The sequence below is a fragment of the Sciurus carolinensis genome, chromosome 3 (genome assembly GCF_902686445.1).
Source record: "Sciurus carolinensis chromosome 3, mSciCar1.2, whole genome shotgun sequence".
In the NCBI taxonomy this organism is placed as follows: domain Eukaryota; kingdom Metazoa; phylum Chordata; class Mammalia; order Rodentia; family Sciuridae; genus Sciurus; species Sciurus carolinensis.
In genome coordinates this window covers 112,392,128-112,407,389 of record NC_062215.1, presented here as the reverse complement: position 1 = coordinate 112,407,389, position 15,262 = coordinate 112,392,128, and the positions used below count along the sequence as shown (strand labels likewise).

General features: G+C 38.2%; 1 protein-coding gene across 1 annotated transcript in view; it reads left to right on the top strand.

Moving 5' to 3' along the window:
- The window catches only part of Dpp4 (dipeptidyl peptidase 4), an 81,175-nt gene that overhangs the window by 12,479 nt on the left and 53,434 nt on the right, over positions 1 to 15,262 (top strand). Inside the window, exons 3-4 of the mRNA XM_047546403.1 lie at positions 14,392 to 14,484; positions 14,899 to 14,990. Coding sequence (XP_047402359.1) covers positions 14,392 to 14,484; positions 14,899 to 14,990 — 185 coding nt within the window. The remainder of the gene's footprint in view (positions 1 to 14,391; positions 14,485 to 14,898; positions 14,991 to 15,262) is intronic.

The window sequence follows — 15,262 nt, the reverse complement described above, 5'->3', positions numbered from 1 at the left end:
GCCAAATCCAGAGCTTAGTTCTCACTCTGTGTCTTGCCTGCCTATCAGTTGGTTATCCTTCTTCACCTCCCTCTAGGTCACCACCATGTCTTAATTTTCCTTCTACCTCACTGTGTGCTCCCTCCCCCACCATTTTTTAAGGAGCTCCTTCCTCATGTCTCTGACTTCTGTCATTGGAATACTCCACGGATCCATCCTAAGGCCCCATTCCTCTTTGTAGTAGATGATCTCATCCACTCCCATGGCCTAAAATACCATCTATAATCTGACAACTCTCAAATTTTATCTTCAGATCAACCTCTTTCCTAAACTCTAGATGCTTATATATACAACTACCGACTTGACTTCTCCATTTGTATATGAAATTGATATCTCAAAGGACAACTCTCAAAACTTCTTTTCCTCCATCAAAGTCACCCCCAGCCATTAGTACATCTTGCCTGAACATATTTCACTTTTGCTATCACTGAGGTCCATATTCATGCAATTTTCTTTGATTCTTCTCTTTCATTCTCAGGTAACTTCCAATTGTCAGCAATCCTATCTGCTCTATATTTACATTCTTTCAGCTATTGACCCTACCTCACCACCTCTACTGCTACCACCCTGGTCCCTGAAACCCTCACCTTTCACTTGAATTAGTGCAAATAATTCCCTGTTCATTTTCTTAATTCCTTCAACATGACAGACAAGGTGATTGTGGTAAGCAGAATTCTAAGGTGGCCTTTAAGATTTCCTTCACTCCACTCATATATACTAATCTCTGAGATTGCAAATTTGAAGGATTTTATTCTTGTGGTTCATTTTGTTATAATGTGCAGTCAACTTTAAAAGAAGATTATCTGCTTGGTCCTGACTGAATCATATAAGCCCACTAAAAACAGAGTGTATAGCTGGTTACAGAACAGGCAGTCAGAGATATCAGATCTGGGAAGGATTTGACATGCTGTTGTTGGCATGGAAGATGGAGGGGGCCATGTGGCAAGGAATGTGGGCAAGTCTCTAGGAGGTGAGAGAAGCCCTAGCTCATAGTCAATGAGTGAATGGAATCTTCAGAATCACAACTTCAAAGTGCTGAATTCTACTAACAACTTTAACTTGGAAGAAGACTTTTCCCCAGAACCTTCAGATGAGAACTCAGTTTTAGCCAAAACCTTGGTTTTAGCCACAAAACTTTGATATCCCTGAGGAGAAAATCTAGCCATGCTGAGCTAGACTTTTGACCTACCGAAATCTGAGCAAATATATAGGTGCTATATTAAGCCACTAAGTTTGTGATGATTTGTTATATAGCAATAAAAAATGAATATGGTAATTATATTTAAACATAGGCTTTTTTAGCTGAGAACCATTCGGTGGCTTTCCATCTCTCTGAGTGAAAACCAGAGTCCCCATAATGGTAGGCCAAGAAGTTGGAGACTACCACTTATCTGAGCTCCTTTTCTACTGTCCCCCTTTGTAACAGCTCCCCTCAGAGACTTTGTACCTGCTGATCTTTCTACAGAGATGCTCTTCCTTAGGACTCCACATTGCTTACTTCCTCTCTTTCAGGTCTTGGCTCAGGTGCTTCCTTATCCATGGAGCCTTTACAACCATCTTGTTGAAAATAGCAATATCCCCAAACTGACTCTCCTCTTCTGTACCCCGTTTTATTACCTTCATAACACTTACACTCCTGGCTCACGTGCCACTACTGATTTATTTGTTCATGTGTCTCCCCTATTCGCATGTAAGCTTTGGAACTCTATTGGCTAGAACACTGACTGTGTTCGGTGGGATAAATATTTGGTGAATTAAAGAAATTACCTGTATAGTTCATGCAAGAAAAATATTTTTTGTTTTTGTTTTTGTTTATTTATTCATTTATTTATTTTAAGTTTTACAGACTGCATTTTGATTCATCGTACACAAATAGGTTACATTATTTTGTTTCTATGGTTGTGCATGATATAGATTCATACCATTCGTGTTTTATTTTAATATTCTTACTACCAAAATAAATTTTTTAAAAAATCTAAAGGACAAAACATGTCCCTTTTGGGCACCAAATTGCCAAGTTTAATGCTTGTAAATGAAGTTCAACAAATGGATGGTTGCTTTTAAATTATTTGCACTTGTCTATTCACAAGTAATACATTTAAAATTTTTAACTGTGCCCAGCACATAGAGGGCAGTATTTATGCTTTGAATCAATATATCTTTTTCAGTCACTAGTTTCATGGTATAAAATTTTTTTAAACATTGCAGCAATTCTGATTAAAATGCTTATGTTTATAAATACAAGGTGAAATTATGCAGTGCTAGATCATGCATACATACTACTTGCAGAGTATAGTCCTAGCTGCTGTTTGACAAAGCTATGACATATTCGTCCTCTTTGTTTATATGTAGTCTGATTAAGAAACAATTTAAGATTAAGTGTTTAAATAATGATATAAATTGCTTGATCATTTGGCCAAATATCTGACATAGAAAATAAGCATCACTGGGTGTTGTGGCACATACCCATAATCCCAGCTACTAGGAGGCTGAGACAGGAGGATTGAATAATTCAAGGCCAGCCTTAGTGTCTCAGTGAGACCTTGTCTCAAAATAAAAAAGTAAAAAAGGACTATGGATGCATCTCATGACCCTGGTATAGCACCAAGTATCACAAAAAATAAAAAATAAAAATATGAGGACAAAATAAGGAAATAAGTATGAACTAAGTAAAAAGGGATAGATCAAGAGGCATGCGAAGGGGTGGTGAGGAAATGAAGACCACACATATAGATTGCTTATTTGAATAGTTGTCAATAGCATAATAAGAGAGATAAGGAGTGGCTAAGGAAGGCCCCAAGGTCAGGAAACTGTTTCTTTAAGATAGGCACACCCTCCGTGTGCTTGGGACAGGGCAAAAGTCAGTGGTGAAAAGACTGAAGACTCTGGAAAAGGAAAAGATAAAATGAAAATGAATTCCCACAGAAATCAGGCTGCCAAGGATCTAAGACACAGTCTACAGAGGGACTATCAGGAGGAAGTCGGCCCCTCCCTGGAGTCCTAAACAAAGGGTTAAACAGGAAGGACAAGCACCATAGAAGATTGAGCCCTGGGTGACTTTTGCTGTAAGAGCAATTATTGACTCTTTGTGTTGAATATACTTCATCATCTTTTCAAAATGGATACAACATGGCCTGCAATTCAGCACTGTATCATATTTAGAGTCCAGGGAGTAGGGGATTAAAAAAAGGAAGGAAAAAGATCTGTATTAGGGTTTATCTGACTATGTTTTAGTGAGTGTAGGGAAAAGATGATGAAAGTGACTAGATCTATCCTAGAAAAGAGAGTGAGAATGATACAGATTCCTTCCTAAAGCCATAGGGCTGCCATCCATAATGCACTCCAGAGTGAAAATTCAAGATAAGAACTGACACCCTTTTGACTTCAGAGTCCTAGAACAAATAAAGTTCCAACAGACTACCTATTTAAATTAGTGGCAAATGTTGAATTCACACTTGCAGAAAGCCTAATTCATCACCAATTCACGAAAAAACTTCTGGCATAGCATTAATAGTCACTCCCTAGGTATTTAGAAAGGTTTAGCAGGTTGTAAACACTGGCTTTGGAGTCATACCGCCTGTTCAAATGTAGTTTGTTGCACAAATCATGAGACTATGACTGTGCTGGTCTGTGCCTCAGTCTCATCTGTAAAATGTGATGAGAATAAGAATAATAAATGAATTAAGAAAAGTATACAATGCCTAGGACTGCCCAGCACACTCTATAAGAATGCATAAATATTATTCTTTATGTATGTTCAACGTTTTTTGCTCCTTAACAGTCCTAGTGTCAGATACTGTAATAACATTGACCCCACTTTCCCAAAAGGCTTGCCTGCCTGGCAAATACAGGAAATGGGCTAATTTCTGTGGAAATTTTGACTTGCAGTGATTGTTTTTCCTTGTATCCTGGATGGCAAACTTTTGTCACAAAGAATAATCTTGTAAATTATATGTATTTCTGGAGAGCTCTTTGATGATTCAGCATTAGAGCTTCCTGCTTCCCTAAACACTGATGTTCTCTCATTGATTTTCTTTTGAACACCGACAGATCATTCCTAGCTTACTGTAACACCTTGCATTCATGTCTCTACACCTATTTTTAAGTATTTGTCATGAGAAACCAACCCTGTGCCAAAATAGTTGCATGTTTCTCAGGCCTGTGGATCACGTATCACACACTTCAAGTTTCTACCTTTCAACTATTTCTCATCATTTTGGATCATGCTGGCCCACTGCCAGTACCTTAGTGGGACATAAATATCCTAAGAATTAATGTGAGCCTTTATTGTCCTTATGTCCTGCTTTATTTCCAGAGGACTCCTATCAAGGGTAGGGGAAGTGACTATAATCAGAAAAAAAAAATTATTTCATAAAGGAATGAAGCAATCCTGCTTCAGGGCCCACTTTCTGTGTGCATGGAGCCTCCTCACTGCTTTGACAGCAGTCAACTGGGCTCAACATTTTTCACCAGTTATATAGGTATCTTCATCTCAACCGGCATATTGAGACATGAATACACTGCCAGTTTTCACTTTTCTGCTCTGTATGTTTATATTGTTTCAAGGCCATCTGAATTTCAATTTCAACATCTTTTTTAAAACCAATCTTAAGAATACTTTTTTTTTTGAAGGGTGCCCAGATGGGTCATCAAAATACAGCTAAGGCTGGCTATCTAGTTTTATAAGTAAAGTTTTTACCCCACTCACTTACTTATGGTTGACTGTGATGACTTTCATGCTACAAGGGCAGACTTGAGAAGCTGCATCGGAGACCAGAGACCACACAGCCCACAAAGCCAAAACATTTGTCATCTAGCTATTTAAAAAAAAAGTGCATCTGTCCTAGATGTTTTCTCAATGCAAAGTCCTTCTACTGCCCTACTAGGAATGTTTGCAATTATGAACACAGTGAAAGAAACCTAATTGGCTATTATTTTATTGCAGTGAAATTCTTGATCTTTGCATCACTGCTATGTGCTTTGAGGAAGAAACTGTTTTTAAATTTATCTTTGTATTCCGGTTGGTCCAGATGTTATATTCATACAATTGATAGAGACCTTATTATTTATAGGCAAGATATGTAGGTTCTAATATCATTTAGGGTACCATGACAAATATAGAAATCACATTAGATATTTAAGCAAAAGTATTTAATATAAAAATTGGTTGCACAGATAAACAAGCAAAACAGTAGTTCGGAGGTCATCCAGAGACAGTAATTGCAGGAAGGAGCTATGTTGAGGGATTGGGAACAAAGAGAAAGAAGAGGAACACAAATCATCTAGACACAAAACACTCAGGTGTATAGTGCAACCAATTGCTTCTGGTTCCATTGACAGGCAAGCTGAAGCATGTTAAATGAATATTACAAAAGACAGAAAAAGCTAGAGGCTGGCCAGGGGCTACTTCTGGTCACATGCTGGCAGGATCAACAAGAAAAAGGGAGTCCTTTTTCCACTCCTATTGGTGCCTGATCTTTTTCTATTTTTCCCTGTCAACAAAACCTAACAAGAATCCAGCAGACTCAGGATCTTGGAAATATAACTGTAAATCTCCTTTTCAGCATTATTGGGCAGAAAAGGGCATATTAAGAACTGAAAAACAGCGCATAAATGACTGGCACAGGCTTAGAAAAGAGAATGGATCCTGATGGAAGGCAGAGGCAGACTGGAGCTTCCATCCCCAATCTATCTAGAGCCATCTGGCCAGGCCTGCTGTTCTCCAAAACCAAAACCACTTGGAGTTCACATGTGGGTGCTTGGAGCTATTGGTTCTTGTTTTTGTATTGTCCTGGTATTTATCCTTTCATTCAACAACTATTTATTGATCATCTGCCATGTGCCAGGCACTGTCCTATATTATAGTAAATAAAATGAACAATAAATCAGTGCCCTCATGGAACTTACCTGCAATCAAGGGAGGCAGACAGTAAACAAGAGAATAAGTAAAATATATGCTATATGGTATCACTGCTAAGGAAAAATATAAAATTGAAATGGGCAGTAGAGCATGCCCTGGGAGAGGGAGCTGTGTACTAGCCCACAGAAGGAAGGCATAAGTTAAATAAGATCTAGAGAAGGTAACAGAGCGAGCCTTGGGCGTTTGTTTGGGCAAGAACATCCCGGGAAGAGGGTATAGTAAATGCAAACTTCCTCAGGCAGGAGTGGGCCTGCTGTGTCAGAAGAAGAGCTGGAAGATCAGTGCAGCTAAATGGAATGATAAGTGAGTAGAAGACGTGAGGCTAGAGCGGTGCCTGACTACCCCATCAAGTTGTTTGCTTTTTTCCAAACTGTTACTTCTCTGGAAAACGCAAGTTGTACCATTTCAGATAGACATTTGAAAAGACAATGTTCACATTCCCAATAAAAGTCTGGTCACCTAACACTCTGGTCCTCAAGTAGATGTTTATGGTACAAGTTCCCATATTTACACACTCTAGCTAAATGGAAACACATTTGTCAGATGTCACTTGATGAATGTTTCTTTTGTCGAGAAGGTAAATCTACTGATTGTGATATTATTCTAATGTCCTTTATATTTAATAATCAGAGGAACATCATTCTTCACAAATTCTCTAATTCCATTAAGTTAGTGTTTTCCCTCATTCTGTAAACTACTGCCTTATACAATGGATGCTATGGATGGTGTTAGGCCTGTCAGAGAGAAGTGATGTTCGTTAACACCTAGAAAATCATTAGATTGCACTTGTCCTAGATGTTTTCTCATTGTAATGGCCTCCTACTGCCTTATTAGGAATGTTTGCAATTATGAACATAGTGAAACTTAATTAGCTATTATTTTATTGCAGTGAAATTCTTGATCTTTGTATCACTGCTAGGTGCTCTGGGGAAGAGACTCTTTTTAAATTCATCTTAGAACAGAGCAATAATACATACTGTAGCATATCTGTAGGGCTTCCTAAATTCTAAGTCCTGAATTAAGCTTATTACATTCATTATTTCATTTAATCATTACAAATCCCTATGAGCTTAATACTGTTATTATTTTTATTTTATAAATTAAAAATTTGAGACTTTAAATGTTCATCCTAGTCCATTTGTGCTGGTACAACAAAATACTGGGAATTGATGAACTCCCAGAAGTTAATTTTGGGAATTAATGAACTCCAGAAGTTAATTTTCTTACAACTGTGGAGGTTGAGAAGTTCAAGATCAAGGTGCCAGCATTCAGTGTCTGGAGAGGATCTTCATGCTGTGACCTCACATGGCAGAAGAACCAAAAGGCAGAAGGAGCTAAACTAGTTCCCTCTAGACCTTTTATGAAACACCAATCCACCCATGAGGGCAGCATCCTCAAGACTTAGTAACTGCCAGAGCCGTGGCCCTACCTCTTATACCAAAACAGGGATTAAGTTTCAACATGAATTTTGAAGGACATTCAAACCATAGCATTCCACCACTTGTCCCCACATTCATGCTCTGATGTGCATGAAAGATTCATTCCACCTCAATAGTTAGCAAAATCTTAACTCAGAATATTTACTCAAAAGCCTGAAGTTCAGAGTTTCATCTGAATCACATTCATTCAAAAGTCTGAAGTCCAGAGTTTCATCTGAATCACATTCTTGAGACATCAAGAAAAGACTTATCCTGAAGCAAATTTTTCTCCAACTGCAAATCTGTGAAATCAAGCATGTTATCTGCTTCCAGAACACAATGGTGGGACAGGAATAAGATAAACATTTCCATTTCAAAAGGGGGAAATAGGCAAGTAGGACAAGAAGAAAGAAATAACAGGTCCCAGATGAGTGCAATACTCAACAGAACAGGCAACATTAAATCTGAAGTTTTGAGAATAATCATTGACTCCATATTCCACTTTTCAGACACACTGGGGCAGGGCATGGGTCCCCAAGGCTTCAAAGAACCCCATCCTTATGACTTTCCTAATAAGCATAGCTCATATTGCAACTCTCATGGGTTGAAGTCTTATGCCTGTGGTCTTCCAGGCTGACATTGTACATTTGTGGATCTACAGTTCTGGAGTCACTTGGGCAGGTGTATCCCAATAGCTCCAGTAAGCACTGCCCAAGTGGGGGCTTTTTGTAGTGGTCTCACCCCTGTGATAGTTCTCTGCATGGGCCCAGAGGCTCTGTGAGGCATGCTTTGGAATCCAAGTGGAAGTGGCCATGCCACTCTAGGTCAGTCACCCTATGCCTGCTGAGGTGGTACTACGTGCCACCAAAGTTTCTGGCTTGTACCTTCCAGAGTGGTCATCTGAGCAATTATTAGGTTTGTTCAAGTCACAAATAGGGCAACTGAGGAGCAAAGCATCACAATACAGGGAACTTGAGGCAGTGCAGGACAGTGAATACTGAGGTACCATGGTCACCCAAGACCCCTCTTTCGATATAGTTCTGTTCTCCCAGAACTCTGGGTCAGTAATGAGAAGGGCAGGACCAATAATCTTCAAAATGCATTCATGTTCATTCTTCATTGTCTTATTGAATAATGCTGTGGTTTGAATCTGCCCCCAGAGTTTATGAATTGGAAATTTAATCTCAATGCAGGAGTGTCAGAGATGGGATTAAGGGAAGTTGTTCAGTGTTGAACACTCTACCCTCATGAAAAGATTAATGTTTTATTTAAGGATTTGATTTGGTATAAAATTGAGTGTGACCTCTCTTTTCCTCTACTGTGTACTTTCTTGATATGTGATGCCTCTGTCATGTGATAACCCAACAAGAAGGCTCTTCTGAGAAGTGGCCTCTTGGTCTTGTACTTCCAGCTTCCAGAACCATGAGTCAAATAAACTTCTATTGCTTACAAATTATCCAGTCTGTGGTATTCTATTATAGCAGCACAAAACAGACCAATACAAATAGTGTCTGTCTTCCCTCTATACATACTACCCTTCTTATCAAATAATTGCTTGGCCACACCCTTGATATTCTTCCAAAGATGCCTTTTTTCCTAGCCAAACTGACACTTTCCCAAATACTTAATGTTTATTTCCCTTTTGATTATGAATTATGTCTGTAAGTCATTTCTCTCATCTCATATTTTACTGTAGGTAGTTAGAAGAAACCATGGAATACCCTTAACAATTTGCTTAGAGAATTCTTCAACCAAATATTACAGTTCATAGCTCTTAAATTCTAATTTCCACAAAACCCTAGAGCACAGACACAATTCATCCAGTTTCTTCACCACAATATACAGGGTGCCTTTCCTCCAGTGTCCAAAAAAATATTCTTTTCTGCCTAAACCTTCATCAGAGTAACCTTTACTCCACATGTTTCTACCACCATTTTTATCGTGACCACTTATAATAACTTCTAAGAAGACTGAAGCTATCTCTACAGTTTCCCTCTTCTTTTGAGCCCTCACCAGAATCTCCCTAAATGCTCCATTCTTAGTAATACAGGCTTTCTCTAGCATGCAATTCAAAACTATCTAGCCTTGACTCATTACCCAGTTCCCAAATTCATTCCGCATTATCAGGTATGTGTTTACAGCAGCACTTCACTTCTGTGGTACTAATTTCTGTCGTAGTCCTTCTCTACTGCTATAACAGAATACCTGAAACTGGATAGTTTATAAAGAATAGAAATTTATTTCTTACAGTTCTGGAGTCTTGGAAGTCTGGGAAGTCAGGTTCCCTGCTTGGTAATATCCTACTCCATTGATGGCATCTTCCTGTAGCTGCTTCCTCACATGGTAGAAGGTACAAGGGCAAAAAGACCTAAGCTAGTTTTCCCAACTCTTTTTAAAAGCATGAATTCCTTCATGAGGACACTGCCTTCAGGATTCAAGTACTTCCACAAAAGTTTGTACCTCTTAAACTACCATGATGGGGATTAAGTTTCAACATGAATTTTGGAGGAGATATCATCACTGAAACTATAGCAAAGTTTTAGCAATTTTTTCTAAGGCCCTAAGGCAAGGGTACCAGAATTCTCTGATTTCAAAGCCATCAGCTACTCAATCCCTTCTAGTTTTTGAATCATTGGAGATGAGTGGTAGTTTGTACATGTTGCTTGGTAACCCAGCCACAGGATCTGAGAATCCTTCTGATCAATTTCTTCTACTATATGGATTTTTCTGCCTCTGTCCCCATGTCAAGGCTATTGTGATAGCACAAATTCTGAAGTGACACCCATGTCATTTGTTTGTATCCATTATAGATACAAGCATCAATGTGGAATGTTAACTGATTACCATATGGAGCGCAGGAGCTCCATAACCAGATACCTCCTTTGTCTGTTTTTTGAACAACTTTATGCTTGTGTGAGCTGTAAAGAGCATATTTCCTGTTAAATGTATTTTATTAGCCATTTTATACCAAAAATTTTATAAGTATAAATATTATAAGTCAGAGTTCAAGACAGATTAAAAACAGTTTCCTAATAATGAGGGTGGGAGGGTGGGGAGGGAGAGAACAATAGGGGAACTTTAGATTATGTAGAAGGAAATGAGGGGGAGTATAAAAAATGGTGGAATGAGACAGACATCATTACTCTATGTACACGTATGATTACACAAATGGTATGAATCTACATCATGTACAACCATATAAATGAAATGATTTGTGTACAATGAATCAAAATGCAGTCTGTAAAAAATTAAAAGATAAATAAAAAAAGAAAAAAATAGTTTATTATGAATGGGCATATGAGTATTCAAAATATGCTGTAGTTATTCAGTAAATATTTTGTCCAAACATGAAACTACATTATTTTCTTATTTGGACTTTATTGTTCTGGAACTTTTATTCAGAAATAATTTTGATCCTAAAGCAAGGATTATTAAGATACCACCATTTGATGAGAATTTCTTATTAGGTTAACCACTTTAAATGATGTTAGTTACCTTTTAAGTCTGATAAAAATGTTCTTTCCCTGTGGTTCAACCTAAGAGTTGATCTATCCAAATAAATAAAACATACTGTTACTAACCTTTTTCTTTTAATTTTTAATTAAAGAAGATCTGAATCTAAGATTTTTTGCATGAGATGATGGGTAACATATGATTAACTGCTTTACTTGGCTAGCACAGTGCTTTGAACCAATAAGTCACATGAACGACATGTCCCAGGCCGCACCAGGAAAACCACACAGGCAGCCAAAGACCTTCATCTGTTGCTGCAGCAGTGCCCTGTCAGTGAACAAGTAGACGAGGAAGAAGAAACATGAGCATGTCCTATAAGAGTTTGACAGAATAGGTTGTAACTTGGCAGCAAACTATGAACTTGCTAAAGGTCAAAACCTGGACTTGGCACTCACATCTCACAGAACTCGCTTATCTAGATGTTTCCAAACTGTCTTCCAATGTGCCCTGCTTATCAAATGGCAAGGCAAAAAACAGGGAACATTTGTTGTTCTACTTGCTCCAATTTAGCCATGCTGCTCTGGGACTAGGTAGCTAATACAGAGAAACCAGGTTGCAGGGTTATTGTAAGGCAGTTGAATGAACCTGACTCAAGCCAAAGTAGGGGTGGGCCTCAAAGGATACCCTGGCCTTAGCGAGAGTATGCCATCAACGTTCATAGCTGGTACATCAGCAGAGGAATGCACAGAGGCCATCGTGAACAGAAAGGAGCCAAATGTGGTAGAGATGATGGTGTACAAAAGCCATGGGCTGGTGAAAGAACAAATCCAGGGATGTCATAGGAGTGCGGGAGAGGTAAGTACTCAGTGAGAAAGGCTTTGTGAATGGAAAGAGCAGCCCTCTGGACACTGGGTGACGTCACAGGAATTTTTGCCTCAGTTTTTTCCAGATGTAAGGGTGTTGCCCTCAAAAACCACGGGCGAGTATAATTACAGCAGGTAGTACTCAAATGAGATAGTACGTGTGTGATCTATTATAGGTGTTCAGTTCATTCCCTTCTTACAAAGTCAAGAACCAGTGATGGTTGTTCTATGTCGACAGGACTGTTTTGTTAAGTATTCATATATGTATGTGAGCATACATGAACACCGTTCTCTTTTCTTTATGTTCAGGTAGATATCCATATAAACACACGAAAGTAGAACTTTTTTTTGTGAATGTCTATGACCATCTATACCTCTATTTATACTAATTTGGGATGTGTTTTTTGTCTGCTTTAGACTAATGGGTCTTGATAGCAGGGTATTTTTCAGGAATAGTTACCAGATAGTGTTTGTTTTATAACTATTGAATGTATGAAAAAAGAGCTGGGTACATACGGTTAAGGGCATCAGTGAACAAATTCAGATTTGTAGTTACTATCCCCGTGTGAGTTTCAAATATTTTCTGTAGCACAAGACTTTACTTCTTGTTTGAAGGTTGACAAGCCCAAGTACTGATTTCATGCACTTTCTATATTTCTGCTAACTAGCATGCATACCTTACTAGCTTTCAAACTTCCATAATGTATTTAACAAACTAGGTTTAAACAAAATCAATGACGTTATAAAGTGAAATGTAGCAGAGTTATCTATTGAAACGGAAGGTTTTATAGGCAGATACAAGACTATTACCAGATAAGGTCTACAGGAATAAAATCTCAAGACTACCTTTTGAAAGAACATTTCCTGTTAGAGAATTACCTTCCCATAAGTTGTGAAAAATTAACAAGAGAAGGTGCTGCTGGAGGAGATATAGGAGTGCTATGATGGGGCTGATTGTGTGAGTGAATGTTTGCTATATGTGGCAAAAGTCAAGCATTTGGGAAAAGAGATTGAACTCTTTATGAGCAGTGGACAGCCTCTGGGATTGCAGAAGAATCACATTGTTTCAATTATGCTTGTACAATAAAATCCTATGTTAATCAACTAAAACCTTTTGTGTGTACTTGCACACTATGGCATCGAACTGTGTTAGGTGTTGAGAAGTGATGCAAAAAAATATTTTTAAAAAAGACCCTGTCTTAAAAAATATGTAGCCTAGCTGAATAGAATACTCAAGCAGGAATGGAAAATGGTTGTCAACATAAGTCATGAAGTGACAAGAGCCCAAAGAGTCTGGGAGCAAAAGTCAGAGGAAGCAGAAATGAAATCTTCATGAAAGAGATAGGAGTCAGAGGGAAGAAAGCAGTGGAATACATCCCAGAAAACTGACTTGGGACAAAAAGTAGAGGTGAGAAAGTGGAAGAGAGTCTCCTGGGTTCAGTGGGCAAATCATGGGACAGGTTGAGAATTTCTGCAGGGAGTAGACCTGAACCTGCAGAGAGAGAGAGTCATGTTGGACTGGGAGGTGCCAACGCCAGGCTAAGGCATTTCTGTCTTCCTATAGGCAATGGAGAAATATGGAAGGCTTTCAGCAGGGTGAAAGTGATATTAGAAAAATCTCTCCAATGATAGTGCAGAAAACGGATTGGGATGAATGAACCTGATGGCAGGGATGACTGGAAAGAGATTTCTCAGGAAGCATCAGCAGGTTCAATGAGATGGAAGTGATAGGAAAAGAGAAGGAGATATCAAAAATGTTTCAGATTTTGAATTTAGGTCCCTAGTAGCAGAATACAGAACCACACAGATTCCACCAAGTTCAAGGAAAAGCTGTGTGAGAAACAAAGATCCCTGAAGGGTGTGATGAGAATGTCTTAGAGGTCTCTGAGGGGCAAGAGGGCTTGGAAATGGACCTCAGGGACTCAGCAGAGTGTGATGTGCCTGTGCCATCCACTAGAGTAGGTATTAGTCACATGTCCCTATGCAGGTATTGAACTTGAAATGCGCCTAGTCAAATTGAAACATGCTGTGAGCAAAAACTCAGATTTGAAAGAGTGGATATGAAAAAAGACTGTGAAAGAACTCATTAATAACATTTAATATTAATTACATGTTGAAATAATATTTTGGATATATTAACCTAAATAAAATATGCTATTTTAATTAATTTTACCTTAAATATTTTTCAAGGGTGACTCACATTTTATTTCTATTGTCCATTGCTGATCTAGATGTTCACATTGAAGCTCACCAGTACAATACAGTGAACACATACTTATGCTTTATAGTTTAAAAAAATGTTTTTTGGCCATACTGGGGATTGAACCCAGGGATACTCTACCATTGAGCTATATCCCCAGCCCTTTTTATTTTTTATTTTGAGAAAGGGTCTTGCTAAATTTCTGGGACTGGCCTCCAATTTAGAATCTTCCTGCCTCAACCAACCAAGTCTCTGGAATTACAGGCATGTGTCACTATGCCCAACTTAGGTAAGCACATTTTGATAACATTCATCCATTATGAAATATTTCAAAATGTGCCTTGCATTTTGCAAATGTATCTCTACTGGTGAGCACTTACATTATAGAGAAGGAACCATATCGCCTCCTCTCATATTAAGAGATTCATTTGTTTATTTTATCCAAAACTTAGATTATTCTATAGTATTGAACATTTGACTTGTTTTTTCTTCAACCAGCCAATGATGCTGACAGTCGGAGAACTTACTCGCTAACTGATTACTTGAAAAATACTTTCCGAGTGAAGGTCTACTCCTTGCGGTGGTTTTCAGGTAAGAATTTATTTCATGGTGGTGCAGTTTTTTGCTTATGTCCATCCTGGTTAGCTTGAGTTGTGGGGTGCTTTTATGGCACTGAAAAAATATAATCCTTGCTTTTAAAAACTCCCTGGAGAGTTTTTTTTTCCCCTTCTACTTAGGGTGCAAAGGGCAAGAACACAGAGAGAAACCAAAGAATTTCCTTAACATGGAGTATAAAAAGTTAAATGCAAATTGAAATTTGACACTAATGATGGAAGATCGAACAAGTACTAGTGTGTAGTATTCACCTTTCATGTTTTCCCAATCTAGAAATGTTTATTTAGTACTTGTGTAAACTGAAATCTTAAAATTTATTGCATAAGTTTTAGCTGATGCAAATATTTAATGGCAACTTGAAATACTGATGTGACTCTTTTCTCTCTTTAGATCATGAATATCTCTACAAACAAGAAAATAATATCTTGCTATTCAATGCTGAAAATGGAAACAACTCCACTTTCTTGGAGAACAGTACATTTGTATGTTTCACCACCTAATTAAATCATGCTTGAAATTCTGGGGATTTTTTTTTTCACGAATTCTATCTTCTTTTCCATGAATACTCTCCTTTCTCATTGTCTTGGATTCTCTGCAGCATACAACACAGTGGATCTTTCTCTCCTTCAAATGCTCCCTGCCTTCACTACTTTTTAGTCTCCTTTGATGATTCCTTCTCTGCTCATATTTTTACATGTAAGTGCTCCTTTGAGCTCTGTCTTCACTTGCTGGCCTCTTTCCTCATTGTATCTGT